Source organism: Glycine soja, chromosome 10, assembly GCF_004193775.1.
Source record: "Glycine soja cultivar W05 chromosome 10, ASM419377v2, whole genome shotgun sequence".
Classification (NCBI taxonomy): domain Eukaryota; kingdom Viridiplantae; phylum Streptophyta; class Magnoliopsida; order Fabales; family Fabaceae; genus Glycine; species Glycine soja.
In genome coordinates, this window is record NC_041011.1 from 46,384,935 (window position 1) to 46,405,947 (window position 21,013).

At 30.5% G+C, this 21,013-nt stretch overlaps 3 protein-coding genes across 3 annotated transcripts; all 3 read right to left on the reverse strand.

The window, feature by feature from the left end:
* Positions 1-453: 453 nt before the first annotated feature.
* On the reverse strand, positions 454-4,744 carry LOC114372188 (calcium-dependent protein kinase 11-like). The gene is made up of 7 exons (XM_028329639.1): positions 4,219-4,744; positions 2,952-3,095; positions 2,680-2,832; positions 2,440-2,555; positions 1,441-1,608; positions 986-1,210; positions 454-619 (listed from the first exon to the last, which is right to left on the reverse strand). Exons 1-7 carry the CDS (start codon positions 4,742-4,744, stop codon positions 503-505), a joined length of 1,449 nt encoding a protein of 482 aa, XP_028185440.1. The 3' UTR covers positions 454-502.
* A 1,983-nt stretch (positions 4,745-6,727) lies between these two features.
* Positions 6,728-11,980, reverse strand: LOC114369999 (calcium-dependent protein kinase 4-like). The gene is made up of 7 exons (XM_028327283.1): positions 11,336-11,980; positions 10,262-10,405; positions 9,972-10,124; positions 9,730-9,842; positions 8,764-8,931; positions 8,395-8,619; positions 6,728-7,076 (listed from the first exon to the last, which is right to left on the reverse strand). The coding sequence occupies exons 1-7, from the start codon at positions 11,868-11,870 to the stop codon at positions 6,936-6,938; spliced, it is 1,479 nt and encodes a 492-aa protein (XP_028183084.1). The 5' UTR covers positions 11,871-11,980; the 3' UTR covers positions 6,728-6,935.
* Positions 11,981-17,171: 5,191 nt separating this feature from the next.
* Positions 17,172-17,941, reverse strand: LOC114369215 (transcription factor UPBEAT1-like). The gene has a single exon (XM_028326412.1). The coding sequence runs from the start codon at positions 17,781-17,783 to the stop codon at positions 17,397-17,399; it is 387 nt and encodes a 128-aa protein (XP_028182213.1). The 5' UTR covers positions 17,784-17,941; the 3' UTR covers positions 17,172-17,396.
* Between the last annotated feature and the right edge of the window lie 3,072 nt (positions 17,942-21,013).

The following is a 21,013-nucleotide window of genomic DNA, read 5'->3' on the forward strand; positions in this document are numbered from 1 at the left end:
AAATCGAGAATAATGTTGGAAGGTAGGGATTAGGTCGAGAAACAACATACCCATCCTGTCCATTTTGCTATCGTGTCTATTCACAACTATTGCTTATATATTTTTTGTTTAAAATAATTACATGATAAGCTTAAAATATACTTTGTCTTTTATTTTATTTTATTTTATTCATTTTAATTTTGTTTTTTAATTTAAGAAAAATATTTTAATTTGTTCACATATTTTTATTAGATTAATTTATCATGTAATATTACCATGTTTCAAATCAGAATTATGTAACTGTTGTTCGATATATCTATCATGAATGTACACTTAATATGTTAACAATTTCATTTTTTTTACTTTATAATTTAATCTTTTCTAAAGAATATACTAACAACATAAATAATATCTCTATAATTTATTCAAATAAGCCGTATTACAACTTGCGGGAAATCAGTCGAGTAACTCATGCGAACACACAGTGTTGTGCTAGTTAGCATATAAATTAAAGATGAGTCTTTCACTCCACAAGCACATCCAATATTGAAGCTGTATAATTGCCTTTTCTGCTCCTACCAACATCTGGACCACCCTTTCTCATCATTGCTGCAAACTCTGAATAATTAATTCTCCCATCCTGAAAATAATACAGAAATTAGAACCAAAAAGCCCCATAACAAAAGCAAAAAAAAATGCCTCAAGTACCTTTAGAGAGAAAGGATTCCTAGATAATTTCATTCAAATATCATATAAAAGTGTTAATTGTGTCTGCATCTGTTTTACAGTCTTTAATCCTGATGGATGACTTTTAAAAGAATCAAGAAAGTAAAAACATATTTCACTTTAACTAATTTTGGAGATAATAAGTTCAAATGATGTCATAAACTTTATTGTTAAACTAAAAATGGAATCAACAATGAAGTTGCTAGTTAAACAAAGCAGGGTGACAACAATCACATCAGCATCTACAAGTGATTTCGCTAACACATTTACAGGAACTTACGTTGTCTTGATCAATCTCATTGATTATCTCATCCAGGTGCATATTACCAAGGCCAAAGTCTTTACAAGCCTGTTGAATCTCTTCAATGGTGATGTAGCCACTACCATCTTTATCAAAATAGGCAAAAGCAGCAACCAAATTCTCTTCTCGTTCCATCTTATTCAAGTGCAGTGTAGCAGCGAGAAATTCACCATAGTCTATTGTTCCATTGTTGTCTATATCAGCCTGCCAAAGTGCACAAGGGAGGGCAATTAATGATCACCTAATTCAACATATACAACAAAAAGCAAAAATGGTACTATCACCAATCCTTTTTATAAGAAGCAAGTTATAGTGTATTTACATTGTAGCTTGCTACTTATAAAAAGGACCAGAGGTAGTATGAAGTTAGTATTTGAAATAACATTAAACACCTTCGTTTGTATTACAATCAATGATAATGATAATCTACCTACCGCTTCCATAAGGGATTTAATTTCAGATTCCATGAGATCACAGCCCACACTTTTCAAACTATCCTTGAGTTCCTCAAAAGTGATTGTCCCACTATTGTCTTCATCAATCATTTTAAATAACTCTTTTAATCCGCCTATTTCTTCCTCTGAAAGTCTTTCTGCTATGATCTGAAGAATTTTTTTAATGAGTAAATGTAGGCGCCTTGCTTAGATGTAGACAAGGCTATATAAAAAAATCGATTAAGCATAAAATTATACAAAAATCGATATGAATGGGTATGTTGAAACGAAGAGACCATACATCTGATTTAATCATGATTAACAAACAAAAATCTTACAAAGGATTAAAATAAAATATCCAGCAAAAGCATAAATATCTAATACTACAGATAATTTAAATTTCTTTAATCTAAAATTCATTATTTGGATGTTTTTTATGAACAATTTAAATTTTTAGATTTTGAAAACAAAATTTTAAACAATTAAAAATGTGAAATTTTAATTTTCTTTTAAAAAACGAGAAATTGAAAAAAAATTTCTTGATAGAAGAACCTTCTAAAATATTTTTTCGTATTTCTTTTATAATTTTTATTTTCTCTTCCACCAAAAAATATTTGAAATCTCGTTCTCGAATTTATAACTCATCTTCTTTTACTCTCACAAATTTAATTTTTTTATCCAAACATAAAATTTTGAACAATTGAAGTATTTAAAATTTAAAATTTATTAGAGTTTTAAATTCTCAATTTCGAACACAAGAGAAATGTATTCATAGAAACCGGCAATTCTGTAAATATAATTTCAAATAAATAACTAACTGACATGACATCCAGATTTGATTCCCCTTCCAAAATAGGGCACATGCAACTTTTATGCCATATAAAGTTATGAGATCGTCTCATTCAACAAGTTATTAATATAAATCTTAAGACAAAATCAATATCATCATTGAAATCAAACAAAAAAAACAGTAAGGCATACAATGATAACTAAACATACACGTAATGCCATCTTCTGAAGTTTATTCATTGTTGAGAAATGCTTTAGGCGTGTCAAAACAGCAGGGTCCAGAGGTTTGTCAGGGGCAACACTATCATCAACAATCCAAGGGTGACCTGATTTTATATAAGATTCTGCAGGCGTTAGATCTTCTACAAAGCTATGAAACCATAATGAGCTGAGATACACCAATTAATAGCACATGAAAATTCAGTTACAACTAGTACTCAAGAAACTCACATAAGACTTCATGAGCAGAGATTCTTTTCTCAGGGTCCTTATCCAACATTTTTTTTATCAAATCCTTAGCACTTTCTGATATACTTGGCCACGGATCAGAAACAAAATCAATCTCTCCATGTAAAATCTCTTGGAAAATTGCTGATTCGGATTCTGAAGATAATAGAAAAAGTGAATGAAACTCAGACACAAAGAAGATAACAAGTATATTTAGAGAAAAAACTTGAAAGCTGTTAGTCCAAGAGAATTACAGTACACATTAGGATCATTACTTGCCCAGAAAGGTGGGTGCCCTCTCAGTAAGATGTATAGGATAACACCAGCACTCCATACGTCCACTTCTGGTCCAGTTTGCTTGCGTAAAACCTCAGGAGCCATGTAGTAGCAAGTTCCTACTATATCACTAAACGTTTGTCCTGAGAAGAAACACATTAAAGGCCACCGTAAGTCATAGACACAAAATTAACAATACTAACAACTAACATTTTCCCATTAAAAAAAATACACTCATACTAAATACAAAATAGATATAGTTAAATGGCCAAGCCAATATTTTTTGTAACATCAACTTTAGGTCATTAGTTATTTTGATTCTAACTTTGCAGGTTTCTTTGACGACCAAAAATTTACTTTCAACTGTACTTTTATGATGACAGAAGGAGTTATCTATTGTAAGAATGTCAAGCAAACACTAATAACTACTTCTATGAGACTTACTTGACAAGCTATGTGGACGAAGAACTTGATTTTTTGGATTTTGCATTGTTGAAAGTATATATATCCGGTCAATTGTAATATATATATTAAACAATATATAGTTGCTGTACATTTCTTTCATAATGATAAGAGTTTTTTCTCGTACGCACAAAGCATTTTGATGTGAAGTACTTGTTACTTAGAGACAAAAATCTAGAGTTTTAGACTCTAAGTGAAAACATTGCAAGACAAATCAACCAGCTAAAAAATGGTGTGAAGATATAACATTAGTCTAGTGGTTGGAAAGGAAAAACTTAAAGTTATGTTAGACAAAGTTAATTAAAAGCTTAAAAATTATCTTAGAATCACATGTGTTTAGTAAAATTATGTGAAGTAGTTAAAAAATATAAAATTAAATAAATGGACATAAAATTTTACCTTAAATTAAAAAGATTAATAAGAAAATATAATAAATGTTGAAGGGTAAAAAAAAATATATATAAAAAAATTAGAAACTAATATTTTAAAAAATACAATGATATAAGTTATTAAAATTAAAATTCGTTTACCAAACAATAAAATAAGTTTTTCAACTACTAAAAAAAAATTAAAAATTAAAATGTGTTGCAAACACACTTTAATGGTGAAGGGATAAATAGGAGGAAAAATTGAGTTCAAATTTTCCCATCATTATTTCTATCAAAAACTAACATTAGTTGATAAAAAAAAAACTAAAAACTGGAGTAATTGACTATGGGAGAGCTTATATATATGCATATTGGTAACCCAAAAAGACATTGTATGTACATGATGCATTACTGAAATGAAAAGATGAAAGGAAACCTGGCTTGTAGAAGACAGAGAATCCGAAATCGATGACCTTGATGGTGGCAGTTTCGGAATGGCTATCAAACAAGAAATTCTCAGGCTTGAGATCCCTATGGATGACCCCAAGAGAGTGACAAGCCTCGACCACTCCAACAATGGTCTTCATCAACTTGGCAGCCTCTTTCTCGCTGTAATGACCCTTCTGAGTGATCCTATAGAAAAGCTCGCCGCCACGGCACATCTCCATGACAAGGTGCACGGCGAATTTGTCCTCGTAGCTTCCCTGCACCCTGGCCACGTTGGGGTGCTCCGACAAATGGTGCATCACCTGAATCTCCCTCCACACTTCGTCGTAGTCCTCTTGCTTCAACAGCTTCGCCTTTGGGATCGTTTTGCATGCATACCTCTTCTTTGTCTCCTTGTGAGTGCACACGTATGTTGTCGCCACGTGCCCTTTTCCTAGTACCTTGTTCCCAATCACGTAGTGCTCCTTCACGTTCGGAGTCTCGTGCGGCATCACATTTTTGCACTTTGAAGACATTCTTTTTTTTCTGTTTCCTCCAACAGCAAGAATCTCTAAGCTAGTGTACATTATTGATCCATACTCAATAGTATTCAATTGCCACCATGATCACGATCACGATGCCACATTTTCAGTTCCGTGCAACAATTGTCAGGGCTCAATCTGGTAGAAAATTAACGAACCTGTAACTTCTTTGAATAGCAGTTTCATCCGCACAATTTTCTCATGATTTAATAATATATTGAATATTCAATAAACACTAAATATAATAATCCTATTTATATCTCAACCCCATTAACTAAAGTATATATCCATGTTAATTACTAATTTATTTTTAAATAATTTTTGGATTCGTGAAAAATGAAAAAAAAACATTCTAGCAGTTAGTTTAATTAATTTTAGATTTAAAAAAATAATTACTAGAATTTGTCATTTTTAAGAAAATAATGATATACTTATAACAAATTTTTCTTCATTATATTAATCATTTGATTTAATATTTTTCTTTCTTTTTCTCTTTGTATCTCCCTTAAATTATAAATTTATTATATAAAATTAATGAACGACTAACATTATTCTTTATAGAATACTACGTAACCCTATTCCGACCAATTTTAATTGCATCTAGAACGGGTATACATAATAAATAATCTTTCATGTCCGGAAAAGAAACGTAGATAGACATACACTCAAATGATTTATTCCTAGTCCATTGTTTGTTGTTGCTAGTGATATAAATTAGATTAAGTTGCAATTTTAATCTCCTGTACTATTAAATCTGTGATTTTTATTCCTTATTTCTAGTATATAAATCTTTTTTAATTTTACCTTAATAATTAGAGTAAAATTAATTTGCATATTAAAATCAATTTTTAAAAAAACTACGTAAATAATTTTCATATTAATTTATGGAATTTAATTATAAATTGGTAAAATAAAAATAAAAGTATATAAAATATTCAAAATAAAAACATATAAATAAACTTAAAAAGGTTTATATATTAAGTATATTTTAATTATAAATTTTGATAATTTTTTTAAAAAATAATAACTCTTGACTAATGATACATAAAAAATAATGTTAATATAATTAACTAAATAAAATAAATATATTAATATTCAATTTCTATTAAGACATTTTTCATTTTTTATTTTATTTAATCTTTTTTCCATTAACGTCATGTAATTTCATATCATATGTCACATTAAAATTAAGATTAAAATTAAGACGTAAGAATCAAAATTACTTTTTTTTTTTAAACAAGAGGACTAAATGTTTAAGTTATAAATAAAATAATCAAAATCACTTATTTAAAATTAGAAGAGAATCAAAATTACAATTTAATCTATAAATTATCATTGTTACAAACTGTCAACCCCTTTTTATTTGATATTTTCTGTTGCATCACATTTTTTTTAGAGGTTCAGTCGCATCACTTAAACCATAGTTGGGCATCTATATCCTGCAGTCAAACTATTACATCGGACACCTCCTATTACATTCCAAAAAACTCATTTTGAAATACAAATTTATATATTAGAATGGACTTTCCAAAATGTAATAAGAGGTGCAAGATGTAATAATGAGAATGCATGATACAATAATCCCATAGTTGTTATCATTTTCTTTCTTCTGGTCAACTGCCTAGCCTAATTCATTTTGTTTTTGGCAGGCCTTCGGGCGCTGCTTTGGGCTATATAATTCACATTTGAGACAATTACTTCCTGTACTCCCTAATTGTTTCCTGAACCTATTTCCCAATGTAAAAATACATTCTGAAATAGCCTTTCCAGAATGTAATTTTACATTCTAAATAGATGTTTGAAAAGCTTAAAAAGGTCCAAGAAGCAACATTAAAGGTGCAGGAAGCTATTGCCCACGTTTGACCCAAAAACTGGAAGAGAAAAAAAATTATGAACCTGCCAACATAACGAGACTAGTGGTCTAGTGACCACAAGGTGATAGCATCACATTTCCTTTCTCTTTGGTGAATTAACCCATTCAAGCCAATTTATATCATATATATGCTGAATATATTCAACTTCACTGAAGGTTTCTAAACAAGTTAAGGGATTAAACCATTGCTTAAGAAATTAAACAAAGTTCCAATACAAAAACAGATTATAACCACGCGGCTAAGAAATTTTGACTATGATTTTTCTTCTACAATCATGCCTCCTAACTGTACACAAAAATTCAGGTAGCATATCAAGAAGAGTCTTTGTCTTTCATTCCAAATGCATCTGCAATATTGAAGTTCAAATTGCCTTTCATGGTTCTGCTTCTACCCATATTTGGATCACCTTTTTTCATCATTGCTGCAAACTCCGAATAATCAATCCTCCCATCCTGAAAAGAAGGATACATGATTAGGACCAAAAGCCTCAAGTACCTGAGTGAGAAAGGTATCCAATATAATTTCAATCATATATCACAGAAAGAAAAGCCTTATTGTGGGGCAATATAAGTATTTAAAATTTTTCAAGAAAGGATTGCTATCAGAACATTATTATTAGCATTAAGTTTTGCCCCTTAGAGAAGTACAGAAGAAGAAAGGCTAACTCTACAGGATGATCCTTAGAGCTAAAATAAAAAGCATTGTGTGCTGATGATATACAAAAAGTTGTTATAAAAGCCTGAGTATTTTTTAAATATTTAATAAGATCACTTTCAATATTGAAAAATGTTAAAATAGATATGTAAATGGTAGAAAAGTTGAAAAAACATAGCAAAAGTTTCTCTGAACTTGAAATCCTCATGCAGTTTCCATATGACCCAACAACAGACAATTCAAGCCAAGCCCATTGGGCATTGGCATGGAGAGTTACAAATGAAACAAAGATTTGACTTCAGATTGTCGTATCTCTTTGCTTTCATGGGCAGATAAAATACTATTCGTAAATTACTATTTTGTTGCTATGAATAAGGAATATTTATCATGTATGATTATTATCACCCACAGGCCACAGCCAAAACAATTCTGATGCAGCACGGGATTTCTTTAGGCAGATAATCCTTTTCTACTTCAAGCATCCCAAATTTTATCAGCTACTGAATTAATAACGAAATTTACATTGACGTTATAATTAGAGGACTACTTCTAACTTCATGTAGAATCAACTAGTTCCATGGTCCCCAATGCTTGCATGAGAAAGCAGAAAAAACAACAAATATCAAGAAAATAAAAACTTAGGAATATCGAATAAATTGTGCAGATAGCTAGTATAAGAAGGCAACATTTCATTGGAAATGGGACTTAGATCACCTTTCTCTTTACTTTGTTAACTTCAGCCGTAGAGAATTGTGCATGAGGGATAAGTAAGATTTTATTTCATTGTAACATCCAAAACAATTCAACAATTACTTCCATAGAACCCCAAATCACAATTCACAGCCCAACACATGATGATAGACTTTTATCCCTTTTTCATGCATGTTAAAGCATCCCAGATCTGTAATGATGATGGCTGACTTCTAAAAGAATCAAGAAAGCAAAAACATACTCCACGTTCCTTAATTTAAGCGATAATGAGTTCGTGTAATATCATCAATTTTATTGGGAAAACTAACCATGAAATCAACAAGTTGTTAGTGAAACTAAACAGTGATAGCAATCACACCATCAACACGTACTGGAGATTACGCAAACACAATTAGAGGAACTTACATTATCTTGATCAATCTCTTTGATCATCTCATCCAGATGTACATCACCTAGGCTGAAGTCCTTACAAGCCTGTTGAAGCTCGTCAATGGTGATGTAGCCACTACCATCTTTATCAAAATAGGCAAAAGCAGCAACCAAATTCTCCTCTCTTTCCATCTTATTCAAGTGCAGTGTAGCAGCAAGAAATTCACCATAGTCTATTGATCCATTGTTGTCTATATCAGCCTGCCAAAGTTCATAAGGGAAGGCAATTAATGATCACCCAACTCAGCATACACGAAAGAAGCACAAATTATTTGAACTTATTTGAAATAACATTTAACACCTTTGTATTACATTCTAGGATAATGATAATGATAATCTACCCACCGCTTCCATAAGGGATTTAATTTCAGATTCCATGAGATTAGAGCCCACACTTTTCAAACCCGCCTTGAGTTCCTCAAAAGTTATTGTCCCACTATTATCTGTGTCAATCATTTTAAACAACTCTTTCAATCCACCTATTTCTTCCTCTGAAAGTCTTTCTGCTATGACCTGAAAATATTTTTTTAATGTATCAGTGTGTGATTTAGATGAACACCAGACTATATATAAAAAACGGATTGAGTATACAAACTTTATAAAATTGATATTCTGAAACAAAGAGACTATATAATATATTTAATCATCATTAACTGAAACAAACAGAAATCTTACAAAGGATAAAAATTCCATCAAATACAGAAAGCTCTAACCTCTAATATGAGAGAAATGGATTCGTAGAAATTGACATACCTGTATATATAATTTCAAATAAATAACTAGCTGACATGACATCTGTATTGATACCCACATTTTCTTCTGTAATATACTTTCATCATATCTCTTGACCTCACAATCCTTAGATTTATGATATCACAAAAGCATTCTAAGATCTATAATCCTATATGCATAGTATTGGCTCATAGGAATTCAGAACAAATCATGTGGTAATAATTAAGAAGCCCGACACCTGAAAATTTTATTCCAGTCAGTCGTATATCTTGGTGGTCTTGCAAATTCTGGTACAACTTACTTTTGCAAACATTTGCATATATGCAGTCAGCTGTTTCATACTTATATACTGATTTTTTACTAAAAATAAAACTACTCTTCAACTAGGAATCTAAAACATTTTTTTCAAGAATCTCCCCCCCCCCCCCAAAAAAAAAATGCACATGCACATTTTAAGTCATGTGTAAGTATGGGCTTATCTCATTCACCAAGTCGACATTAATCTTAAGACAAAATTAATTGTATCTTTGCTTAAATCAAACAGAAAAGGGTAAGGCATATAATGATAACTAAACATACCCGTAATGCCATCTTCTTAAGCTTATTCATTGCTGAGAAAAGCTTTAGGCGTGTCAAAACAGCAGAGTCCAGAGGTTTGTCGGGCGCAATATCATCAACAATCCAAGGGTTACCTGATTATACAAGACTCCATAGTCGTTATTATATCTGCTATAAAGCTGTGACACTATAATGATCTGGCATATAGTATACCAGTAGCACATAATAAAAATCCAATTAAAACTAGTACTAAAGGAACTCACATAAAACTTCATGAGCAGAAATTCTTTTCTTAGGGTCCCTATCCAACATCTTTTTTACCAATTCTTTAGCATTTTCTGAGATACTTGGCCACGGTTCAGAAACGAAATCAAGATCTCCATTTAAAATCTGTCTGAAAATTCCTGCTTCGGTTTCTGAAGGTAATAGGAAAAGTGAATGCAACTCAAGCACAAAGAAGATAACTAGATGAGTAACTGATATACAGAGGAAAAAAGCTTCACAACTGTTAGTCCAACTCCAAGAAATATACAATACATATTAGAATCATTACCAGCCCAGAAAGGTGGAACCCCGCTCAGTAAGATGTATAGGATAACACCAGCACTCCATACATCCACTTCTGGTCCATATTGCTTGCACAACACCTCAGGGGCAACATAGTAGGGACTTCCCACTACATCATGAAAGGCTTGTCCTGAGAAGAAACAAGAAAAGGCAATGGTAAGTCATACACACACACACACACACTCTAAATACATACTGTTAAATAGCCAAGGAAAAAAAATTGTTCAACATCAGGAAAATAAAATAAAATTGCATCTGGCACAGAGTATTATTCTTCAATTCAAAGTTCAAACATTCAATTTGAGCACCTTGATCCAAACTATATTTAATTTTCTCTATCCAAATGGGAATCATGGAATTTAAGATTCTTTATTGTGAGTTCTTCTGTCAAAGAAGGAATATATAATGGAAATAACCTTGCCCTTTGTGTGTCAATTTTTCATTTTATTTGGTGGTAAAAATATGCACCAACATGCTAATAATTCATAAAAAAATAAAAATTGTAGAGCAGACTATATATAACAAGCATTGGTAAAATCACCTAAGACCTGTATGTGCATTACAAAATAGACAAAACTTATATATATGCACTTTGTTAGATGTGTTTTTCATGTTGGAATTGGAGTTTCCCCAGATAATCAGTGTAATAATAAAAGTCAGAAGATTTTAAAAAATGGTCTGCAACCACAATTTTGGCCGAAATGCCAAGGTTTTTGGAGTCACTGCGACAATGATCACATTTATCCACAATTTTTCGTAACATCTAGGATCATGAATCGTGATGAAACTGCAAGCACAACCACAAACACAATTTAAAACCTTTACACACGTAAAACTCCATTTCTAATTAGAGAACACTACCACCAAAGTCACGTGAGGAGGGACATATCATATAAGTTTTGTGTATACAATGATGAAACTGCAACCGCAATCACGACCATAATTTAAAACATTTACACGCGTAAAATTCCATTCCTGGTTAGAGTACAACAATAGCAAAGTCACATCATACAAGTTTTGTGTATAGAAAAATTTTAACAGAGAAAAAGACGAAAAGAACCTGGCTTGTGGAAGACAGAGAGGCCAAAATCGGTGGCCTTCATCTGTGCATCTTCACCAGGGGTATCAAACAAGAAATTCTCAGGCTTGAGATCCCTATGCATGACCCCAAGAGAGTGGCAAGCCTCCACCACCCCAACAATGGTCTTTATCAACTTGGCGGCCTCTTTCTCGCTGTAATGACCCTTCTGAATGATCCTGTCGAAAAGCTCTCCCCCTGCACAGAGCTCCATGACAAGGTGCACGAACACGGAATCCTCGTACGTGCCTTGTATCTGGACAACGTTGGGATGCTCCGACAAATGGTGCATGATCTGAATCTCCCTCCACACGTCATCGTAATCCTCCTGGCATAGAAGCTTCCTTTTCGGGATCGATTTGCACGCGTAGAGCTTCCCTGTAACCTTGTGGGTGCACAGGTACGTCGTACCGAATTGCCCCTGTCCCAGCTTCTTCCCCAGAACGTAGTGGTCCCTTAGCCTCGGCGTTTGATACGGCAACACGTTACGCTTTGATGCAAAACCATGCTTCTGCATTTTTTTCTCTCTCCCTCTGAAAGATCACGTAAATTATAGCCGAGGTATGAATGTGATTTATTATGATTGATCCGAATTGAATTGCCTTCCTTTATTTAACTTTTTTCAGTGCTGTGTAACAATGGTCAAGGCCATAATTATTGATGGTGGAATTGAATGAGGTGTATTATCAACATCTATTTACCTTTTTTATTCTCAAGTTAATCATTTTATTCTCATGAATTCTACAACATTTCTAGTGAGTTTTTTATCCTCACAAAATATAAAAAAAGAAATATATTTTTAGTTCATATACTTTTATGAAATCTTATTTTATTCTCTATAGTTTCCTATTATATAATTTAATTCATATATTTAAAAAAAAAACTTATTTTTAGATGATGTTAAACCATTTCCTATATATCAAATAGATTACATTATTCATTCACCATACAAATTTATGGAAGTTAGTTCAAGAAGCAAACAAAGTCAGAAAAGACATAAGAACAAATCTAAAATAATGAATTGAAGAATAATAACAAAAACAAAGACAAAAATAAATTCCTTCAAAGTTACAGTCCCATGCATTTGGGGAGACATCAATAATTTATTTTTAAAAAATAAAATAATTTTTCACACTTTAATCAATTTAAAAAGAATTTAAAAAATTACTTTTTTTGCCATGTTAGACAAAAATTAATGCCATCTGTGAGAATTATGTGAAAATGGACTAAAAATAAGATTTTTTTAACATACAATGACTAAATTAAATGATATGAAATTTTAAGGATTTAAAAAAAAGTTCAAAAAAATATAAAGGCTACAAGCATTTTTTTTCTAAATGTATATGTATCCCTTTTTTTTGGACGATCCAAATCTAGGATGATTATTTTTTTTTAATATTGGTCATGCATATGATCAATGTATAAAAGTAATTAATGCACATAGGGGTTAGGATATCCAAATTTTACTCAAAGCCTAAAAACGACACATTTCACTTTCATAAATACGAAAAACATACTAAAAGTTTGTATGATAAATTAACATTTTTATAGAAAAACACATTTAATCTTATTTTTATTTTGTTGAAATGGAGGATATGGAATTTAAGTGGAGAAAATCACAATAATATTGATTCAGAAGGGAAAATAGTTAAGATTATGTTGTTAATATTTAGGTATGAGCGCGCCTTTATGACATTATCGTACCTGGTAACTGTGTGGCAAAGTTAATGTCCCGATATATATATAGGTTGTGCAAATTGAATTTTTCTATATTAGCCATTCATCCCGAGGTTGTCTGTGGCTGTCACAAATTGCAAAATTGATTCTGATCTGAGAATAATGGTTGGGAGTTGCCACAACTCACACCAACATTATGGGGAATACTTATAAAATATACAAAAATATGTATTTTGTTTTAAATGCTTAAGAAATAGCATATTGTTAATTAATTTATCTCTTTATTTTACGTGTATCTTTTTGGAAATATTTTTATTTGAGACATGACTAAATACTAAATAAAATACTAAGTAGTTTTTTCTAGCAAGAAATCAAACTTTAGTTGAGAAACTAGCCTCTGTTAGACTCAATCCTATTGATAATTTATCTCTTCTCTAATTCTCCTGTGTTCATTTTATTGTTATAATTAATTTTATATTAAATATGAATAAGGATACATATAAATTAATAATAATAATTAATGTTATTTTCAATTTTTTAAAATAATAAATATATAAAGTTTGGAAAAACATTTTAAAAAGACAGATAAGTTTAAATTGTATGTAAAATAATTAAGACCTATAAAATGAATAAATATTTACATTCAATCATTGTAGTAAATTGAATTATTTACATGATTCTACGTATGGAACTTACCACATAAATCCAATTCTTCAATAACATGCATTATGGAAAAGGAATCAACTATTATATTAAAAATATAATATAAAATAAAAATAAAAATATTGCTTTTAAAAAAACTCTTAAACTTCCATTTGATAATATTTTTAGAACTACGTTTCCCTTAATCACATTTACAAAATTGAGATTCTTCATTAATAATTTTCATCAAAATAGGTATTCATGTATCGATATAAAAGAAATGGGTATAGCTAGGGAGAATAAAACTTTGTTCCTGCTAACAAACAATTACACATGTATACTAAAACAAAATTGTTAACCTTGACATGGGACATCATGGTCAGACTAATCCTCAAAACTTTGGATAAAGTTGCATTATCTTCTATAATAATAAAGGCTGATGACAAACAACTATGTACTTTAGTGAAAATCAAACGACCTATGAGTAACACGTTGGTCCACAATTATTGTACGGAACAAGTTTATATTCTATAAGAAACCAATACAAGAATTAAATTAAAATATAACACAGTTAATAATACTTCTTTTCTTCCTGAGATTATGATTATTTTTCAACCCACTGCGCCTCAGAGACCTTTAAGTTAATTAAAAGTAAGTTTTTAAAAAGCTACAAAAGTATGTACTAAAAAATGATAAAGGGGGAAGTTTTCAGACCATAAATAAGATAATTTTTAAAAATCAGAGAAGAATATGAGATATGGAGAAAAATAAATAAGAAATTAGTATTTTAACACATAGAATAAATGTCTATTTTTATATTATTTTGAAGTAAAATTGACAATAAATTAATATTTTTAAATATATGAATTACATTTTAGATATGTGAGGAATAATTTAAATGATTACATAAGATTCTTTTTAGTTATTGATAAGTTATTTTATAAATTTTGATTTAGAGACAGATATAAAAAGGATAGTTGCAGGATACTGTATGAAATGTATTTTAATGGGGGAGGTATTATATAGTTCATAACTAAGAGAGTAAGAAAAATAAAAGTTTTACATTTTTCAATACATGTTTAAATTTTATGCACCGTAAAATAATTTTATATAATCATTCAATTACATATTATGATTTAAATTATTTTAAAATAATTATTTTAAAAGTTAATAAATTTATCATAAATAATAAATTATAATTAAATGACGATATAAATAATTTTTATAGTATGCATAAACTTTTTCATCTTTAATTTATGATATAAGATTATAAGAAAAATTATGGGATTTGCATGTTATTTATTATAGTAGAACAATAAGAAGCAAATTCACATAATTCTATTTTATTTTAGACTAAAATATGTTTATAATCCTTAATAAATATCCTTATTTTATATTTATTTTCTAATAACTTTTTTTTTCTGTTTTTGTTCTATGATAAAATAATAATTTTATTTTTGATTCTTTGCATTTTTTTAGTACCGGATAAATTAGTTAATTCGTGTTTGTTCCCTTAATAAATATTTTTCATTTATTATTAATCCCTAAATTTAAAAAAAAGATTAATAATAAATATTTTTTTTTACGAAGGAACAAACATAAAATTCATTAATAAGGACAAAAAAATAGGAAAAAAATAAAATTATCATTTTATTAGTAACTTAATACAAACAAATTTTTTATTAAGAAATAAACTAAAATTCACATATTTATTAAGTATTATACACATATTTTAACCTTTATTGTATACTAATTAGAAGATACTAGTAACCCTGTACGGTAGAGGCAAATGGTTACTTTTGAAAAGTTTTGAAGAATAAAAGAGGCAGATGCGCTACAAAAGTTAATGCTTGCTGAGAAGATGCATGCATGATTGAGTTGTTTTATATTACCTTTTTTTTTTGTGAATCTTATATTCAGATTTACACACAAGAGTGTAGATTAATCAAGATGGATGCAGAACTTTAGCTTAAAGGGCGAAATGATTTAATATTATGTTTACACATATAACATTTATATTTGTTTAAAAAAACATTTATTAAACAAAACACACTGGAAGTATTTTTTGTAAAAAATAATAATATAAAGTTAATATTTTTATGAATAAAAATTAAAAATACATAATTATACTAAGTAAAAAATAATATATAAAAAAGGAAATAGATTAAGATTTTGATCTAAATATACTAACAGGTTCACAGGTAAATCTAACAGTACAGACTGCAGAAACAAGTTTGTTTGTTTTTTTTTTTCACTAAGAAAATGAGTTTTTTGTTTTTGTTTCTCTTAGTGTAAATTAAATAGCATAATCTGGTATTGGTCGCTGCAAATAACTCTGCTGTACCAAGACACCTTTTCTCAATACAATAATGTCCCTCTACAGTTAATGGAATTTCCAATTCCAGTGTAAGCGCAAAAGGATCCCTATGAAATATTGGTTGCCGATATTAAATCAATGTTTCGTCATGCATGAGAAAAAGGGAGTAGTCAAGAGAATCTCAGAAATGAGTTGCAAAAATAGATCAGATCATAAGTCATCCTTACATTAAAATAGGAACATGTGTCGAAAAACATGTATATGTCATCATTAATTTAATTACTCCTATAAATACATGTGTTTGGAGGTGAAATTTAAAATTTTGAAAAATTTTAAATTTTAAGAATTTCAAATAAAGTATTTAAAATTTTTTTATTTTCAAGATTTTATGTTTGGATAAAAAAAATTAAAATTATGAGGATAAAAAAAGTGAATGAAAAAAGAAAAGATATGGTTGGTGTGCTAGTTATACGTGTTCTTCTATGTTCACACCGATCGATATTTTAGGAGCTCAGATGGTGTTTTTTGGGGAAGACTGTAGAAAGAAATTTTCAATTTCTCATATTTTAGAAGGAAATTGAAATTTCAAATTTTTAGTTGTTTAAAATTCTGTTTTAAAATTCCAAAATTTTAAATTCTTCATAAAAAGCATCCAAACAATGAATTCTAAATTATAAAAATTTAAATTCTCTCATAAATTATTTTTCTCAGTTAAAATTCTCTATCTAAACGCACACATAATATTTGCGGAGAACTATATTTTTATAAAGTCATCAGAAGAAAATATATATAGGCAATTTTGGAAAATTCAGGTGTGAGCTCAATATGTGAATAATTAAAGTCTTACACGTTGGATAGAAATGAAAAAAAGTAATGATCAGTAGAGTAATCCATGAATCTAATACTTTCAGATTTTGGATTGGGACTTGTCATCAAGCCCACTAATGTGATTCTTCGCTTCTTGCTACATTAACAGCATCTAGGATCGATGTGCAGCATCATTTCAACTCTACAATCAGAATTTTTCTTTTTCAGATTTCATGAGTGCTTGTTATGATCGTTTATAAGTTCACTTTTGTATCACTTGTTATGGAACTGCTTATATCAAGAACACAATCCTATTCATTGCAAAGATTATAAAATTACGAGCTTTTTTTATTTTTTAGTAGTATACCAATTGAATGATTGATTAATACAGGTAAATATAGTTATATAATTAATAACAAAGACTGTAATAAGCCAGTTATACTGATTCACCTTTGACACCATGATCATAAAACTGATCTAAATCTAGATGACATGAAACAATAATAAACATGAAATTCTGAAACCAATGTTTCTGTAGCAACAAACCCACAAGGAAAACAAAAATCTCAATTATAATCAGTCTTTACACAAACAAATCAATCACTCGTCGTCAGAGCCTGTCAATACCTTCACCATAACCTGCATGACTCTCACTCTCGTTTGTAGAGACAATATGTAATCAGCAGTATCTCTGAAGAGTCCATCCAACTCCAAAGAGTCACTATTTGGCACAAGGCTCTTCAATTTTCTCACACGTCTTCTAATCCCATTGTTGGATCCTCTTCTAGAACCACTTCTTCTCTTCATCATCAAAATCCTCCTTGGCCTCCTAACACTTCTCTTTGTACCCTTCACCTTCTTGGCTTGTGCTGCCAAGGCTTTGCTCCGCAAACACCCATATGATGAAGATGTTCTGTTTTCTTCAGTTCCCTGAATCAGATCTTTCAAAGAAAGGGAAACAAGAGAAGGCTGTGAAGAAATTCCCATAATGAAGTTAGCTCACTCTTCAAATTTCAGGTAATTCTATTAACACAGTATAGCATAAATGACACACCATAAGAGCATAATTTATAGTGTAACACCTTCTGAGACCACCAAATTCTCTTTCCCTCGAACTTAAGACATCTGATTAAGATAGAATAATCTTGTATTAGTTGACCTACTGTTAGTAGTGTAGTATATGATTTTATATATGTGTACATATACATGGGCTTGTTTGCATTAGTTAAGGATTAGAAGGTGGGGGCCACAGTACAATTTTCCAAGGAGGCTTCCAAGGAAATGGGAGAGAGACAGGTGTACCTAAGTGTGTTGCTTGTTGCTTTGGGCATGTTCTTCCAACCCCAATGCACATGCATCCACATGATTCTTCCTCACAACACCCAACCTCTCTTAAACCACCATGCACCTTTCATCGCCTCCATCTAATAAGACCACCCTGGATTATTCCCCTTCCACTTTCCAAATTCAATGCACTCACAATCTGAATTGGCTCCCTTCTCCCTCCTTCCAGCTCAATCAACGTGGCATTCCACACACACAAATTCATAGGTTCATTAATTATATTTTAGTCACTGCTGCTTCAAAGGAAACCATGTTACTGGTCACTAAAATAATAAAGTATTAGAAGGATCATTATTTGTCACTGCTTGTGTAAACAAAAAGTGGACAATTCGGATCACAATGTTGGGCTAAGATCAGATAACCTATATGAGATTCATGAACCGTATTAGTTTTTCATTGAACCATCTTCTTGTATACGTGCCTATCATTCCTATACGTTGCTGATGCCCTGATCTTTACATGGACAATTCATATTATGACGCAATAAAAAAGGATACATTGTACTTGCATACGATGTGAGATTATGAGATCCGACAAACATTCCTTCTTTTCCCTTTAATTGAATTTCGTAATATCGCAAAGAAACAAAGGGAACCATGAAGGGATAAATTTACTATTACTATGCCTTTAGAATTGGAGTTATAAGGTTGGTTTGATGTGATTAAGAAAGAAAACAGGATGGAAAGGTCGTAGATTAGGTTCAAATCCTTCTCATTAACACTTATCTTTCAAATAAAAAAAAAGAGAAAACTATGCCTCCAGCGCGCGGATGTAACTAGACAAAAAAATTAAGGATCGATCAAATGACATCCACATACATGCATGAGAATCCAATTCATTTATGTTCAAACTTAAGTGATACTAAATCTTCATAGCTAGATTCTGTTTCTGTGGTTCTAAATTTAAATCTTAGCATGACTGCATTTTTTTTTTATATAGATTAGCGTGACTATATGAGTGAAATTGTTCATACCTTTTATCGATGTTTTCCCCCCTTATTTTGCAACCCCTCCCCAAATTTAAATGACACATTAAAAAAAACAAACTCTCTTCTATGCGGTGACATTCTCTCTTTCTTTCAGTTATTCGATTTTTTTTTTCCTCACCGTGCATCATTTGTCAGGAGGACATAGAAAACTTGATCTGAATCCAATATATGTAAAGTCTTAAATTTCGTTTATAAAAAATAAAAATAAAAGAGAGAAACCATACCCAATATACATTATATATATATATATATATATATATATATATATATATATATATATATATATATATAAACATAGCCAATATGTTCCAAATTCAATTCGTTTCTCTACTCCATTATATTTCCGTTCCAAATTGATTCGTCCTTTACAAAATCTTTTCTACTTTACTATAAGGGTACATTCTTACAGGCACTTTAGGCATTGATTTACTAATTAATATGCTATGCATCCAATGTATGCCAAAGGAGATCAGATCCCCAGCAATAATATAGATGGAGCAAATGGACGCTACATTCCGAAATTGTTGTCTTTCTCTGTTGTACGGGAGCCTAATCCATGCACAAGTGCTGAATATGCTAACAATAATAAGAGAATAAACTTAATTCAACATACATAACTTTAAAAGAATTATTTTTTATCTTAATCATTCATTTTTAAGAAAATGAACAATGAGATGAGGAATAAAGTTATAAAATGAGGAGAGATCAACTTACTCTTATAATAATTAAGAGTCATTTCTTATTTTCATCGTTCATTTTCTTTAATTCTAATGATTAATAAATAAATAATTTTAATAATTAAATTTTAGGAAAAAGAATAATTAAAATGAGAAGTAATTTTTTAAAGTTACTCTTAGGTTAGAGTAAGTTGATCTCTCATGCAAGCAACAATTAATTAATTTCATGATATCTGCACATATTCACAGACGAGTTTGTCTAGTCACGGTAAATTATGGCCTGCATTTACAATTCAAAGAGTCAAATTAAGCTTTCAATGACTAAGTCATCTGCCCCATTTGGAATAAGTCAGCTGGCAACGATATGCACGCATAATCATTGGCAAATATAGTATACATGATATATCAATTTCTTATGTATTTACATAAACATTAGTTGAGTCAAAGTGTAGTTTATACATGGTGGAGGTAACTGAACTATTTAGAACCAATACATCTTTAGAGGAACAGTGAATTTAGGGCCTAAATGAAGCTCAAGCATCCTGCTTGGAACAACTTGAAGAACACCCGGTTGGTCTCTGCAAATATAAAATAGTAATAATTAATGACAGAGAACAAGTCCCTCATTGGACTTAAGGAGTTAGAAACAAGTTAAGAAATATATAAGAGGATTACAAATTTAAAGAGTTACAATTAATATTTTTGGGCAAACTGATCACTCAAGCTAAATATATCTACTATTAGTTTCAAAATTCTTTACCTAAAGGAGGCCACTGTTGGTTTCTACTTCTTGCCTAATAATGATAATTACTATTGCCTCATGGAGGAGATAAAGAACTTGGGTGAATTCTAACCGTCAATATACTACATACTACGTAACCTTGCTTATTGGAGCCCATACATAACTAAAAAAGGCATTTCTTTGACTTTGATTTTTTTTGCAATTGGTTTGGAATCTTGGCCTCTATAACAGCAAGTGTATTCAATTTGGTATGAGGACTTGTGTTTAATCTTTGAAGCTTCATTTTCACCTTTCTTGAGCAGAATTTGAGATTGATGCCCCAAACTTGAACAGTTCAATTATAAAGGTTATGTTATTCCATCTTTCTATGGTATGGCATATGGTTCTAAAATCACGGTTGCGATCGTAATGTTTGTCGTGCACACAAATTGTGTTGCTACTCCTTGGGATTTGTTACATCATTTTA

Excerpts from the sequence above, each read along its gene's own strand:
- LOC114369215 (XM_028326412.1), bottom strand. The coding sequence starts at position 17,783 with ATGGGAATTTCTTCACAGCCTTCTCTTGTTTCCCTTTCTTTGAAAGAT.
- LOC114372188 (XM_028329639.1), bottom strand. The coding sequence starts at position 4,744 with ATGTCTTCAAAGTGCAAAAATGTGATGCCGCACGAGACTCCGAACGTG. Across the intron at positions 2,556-2,679 it reads CTCTGCTCATGAAGTCTTAT|GTCACCCTTGGATTGTTGAT; the intron begins GTGAGTTTCTTG and ends ATATAAAATCAG. Across the intron at positions 1,211-1,440 it reads TTAAATCCCTTATGGAAGCG|GCTGATATAGACAACAATGG; the intron begins GTAGGTAGATTA and ends GCACTTTGGCAG.
- LOC114369999 (XM_028327283.1), bottom strand. The coding sequence starts at position 11,870 with ATGCAGAAGCATGGTTTTGCATCAAAGCGTAACGTGTTGCCGTATCAA. Across the intron at positions 10,125-10,261 it reads GGTTCCACCTTTCTGGGCTG|AAACCGAAGCAGGAATTTTC; the intron begins GTAATGATTCTA and ends TATTACCTTCAG. Across the intron at positions 8,620-8,763 it reads TTAAATCCCTTATGGAAGCG|GCTGATATAGACAACAATGG; the intron begins GTGGGTAGATTA and ends GAACTTTGGCAG.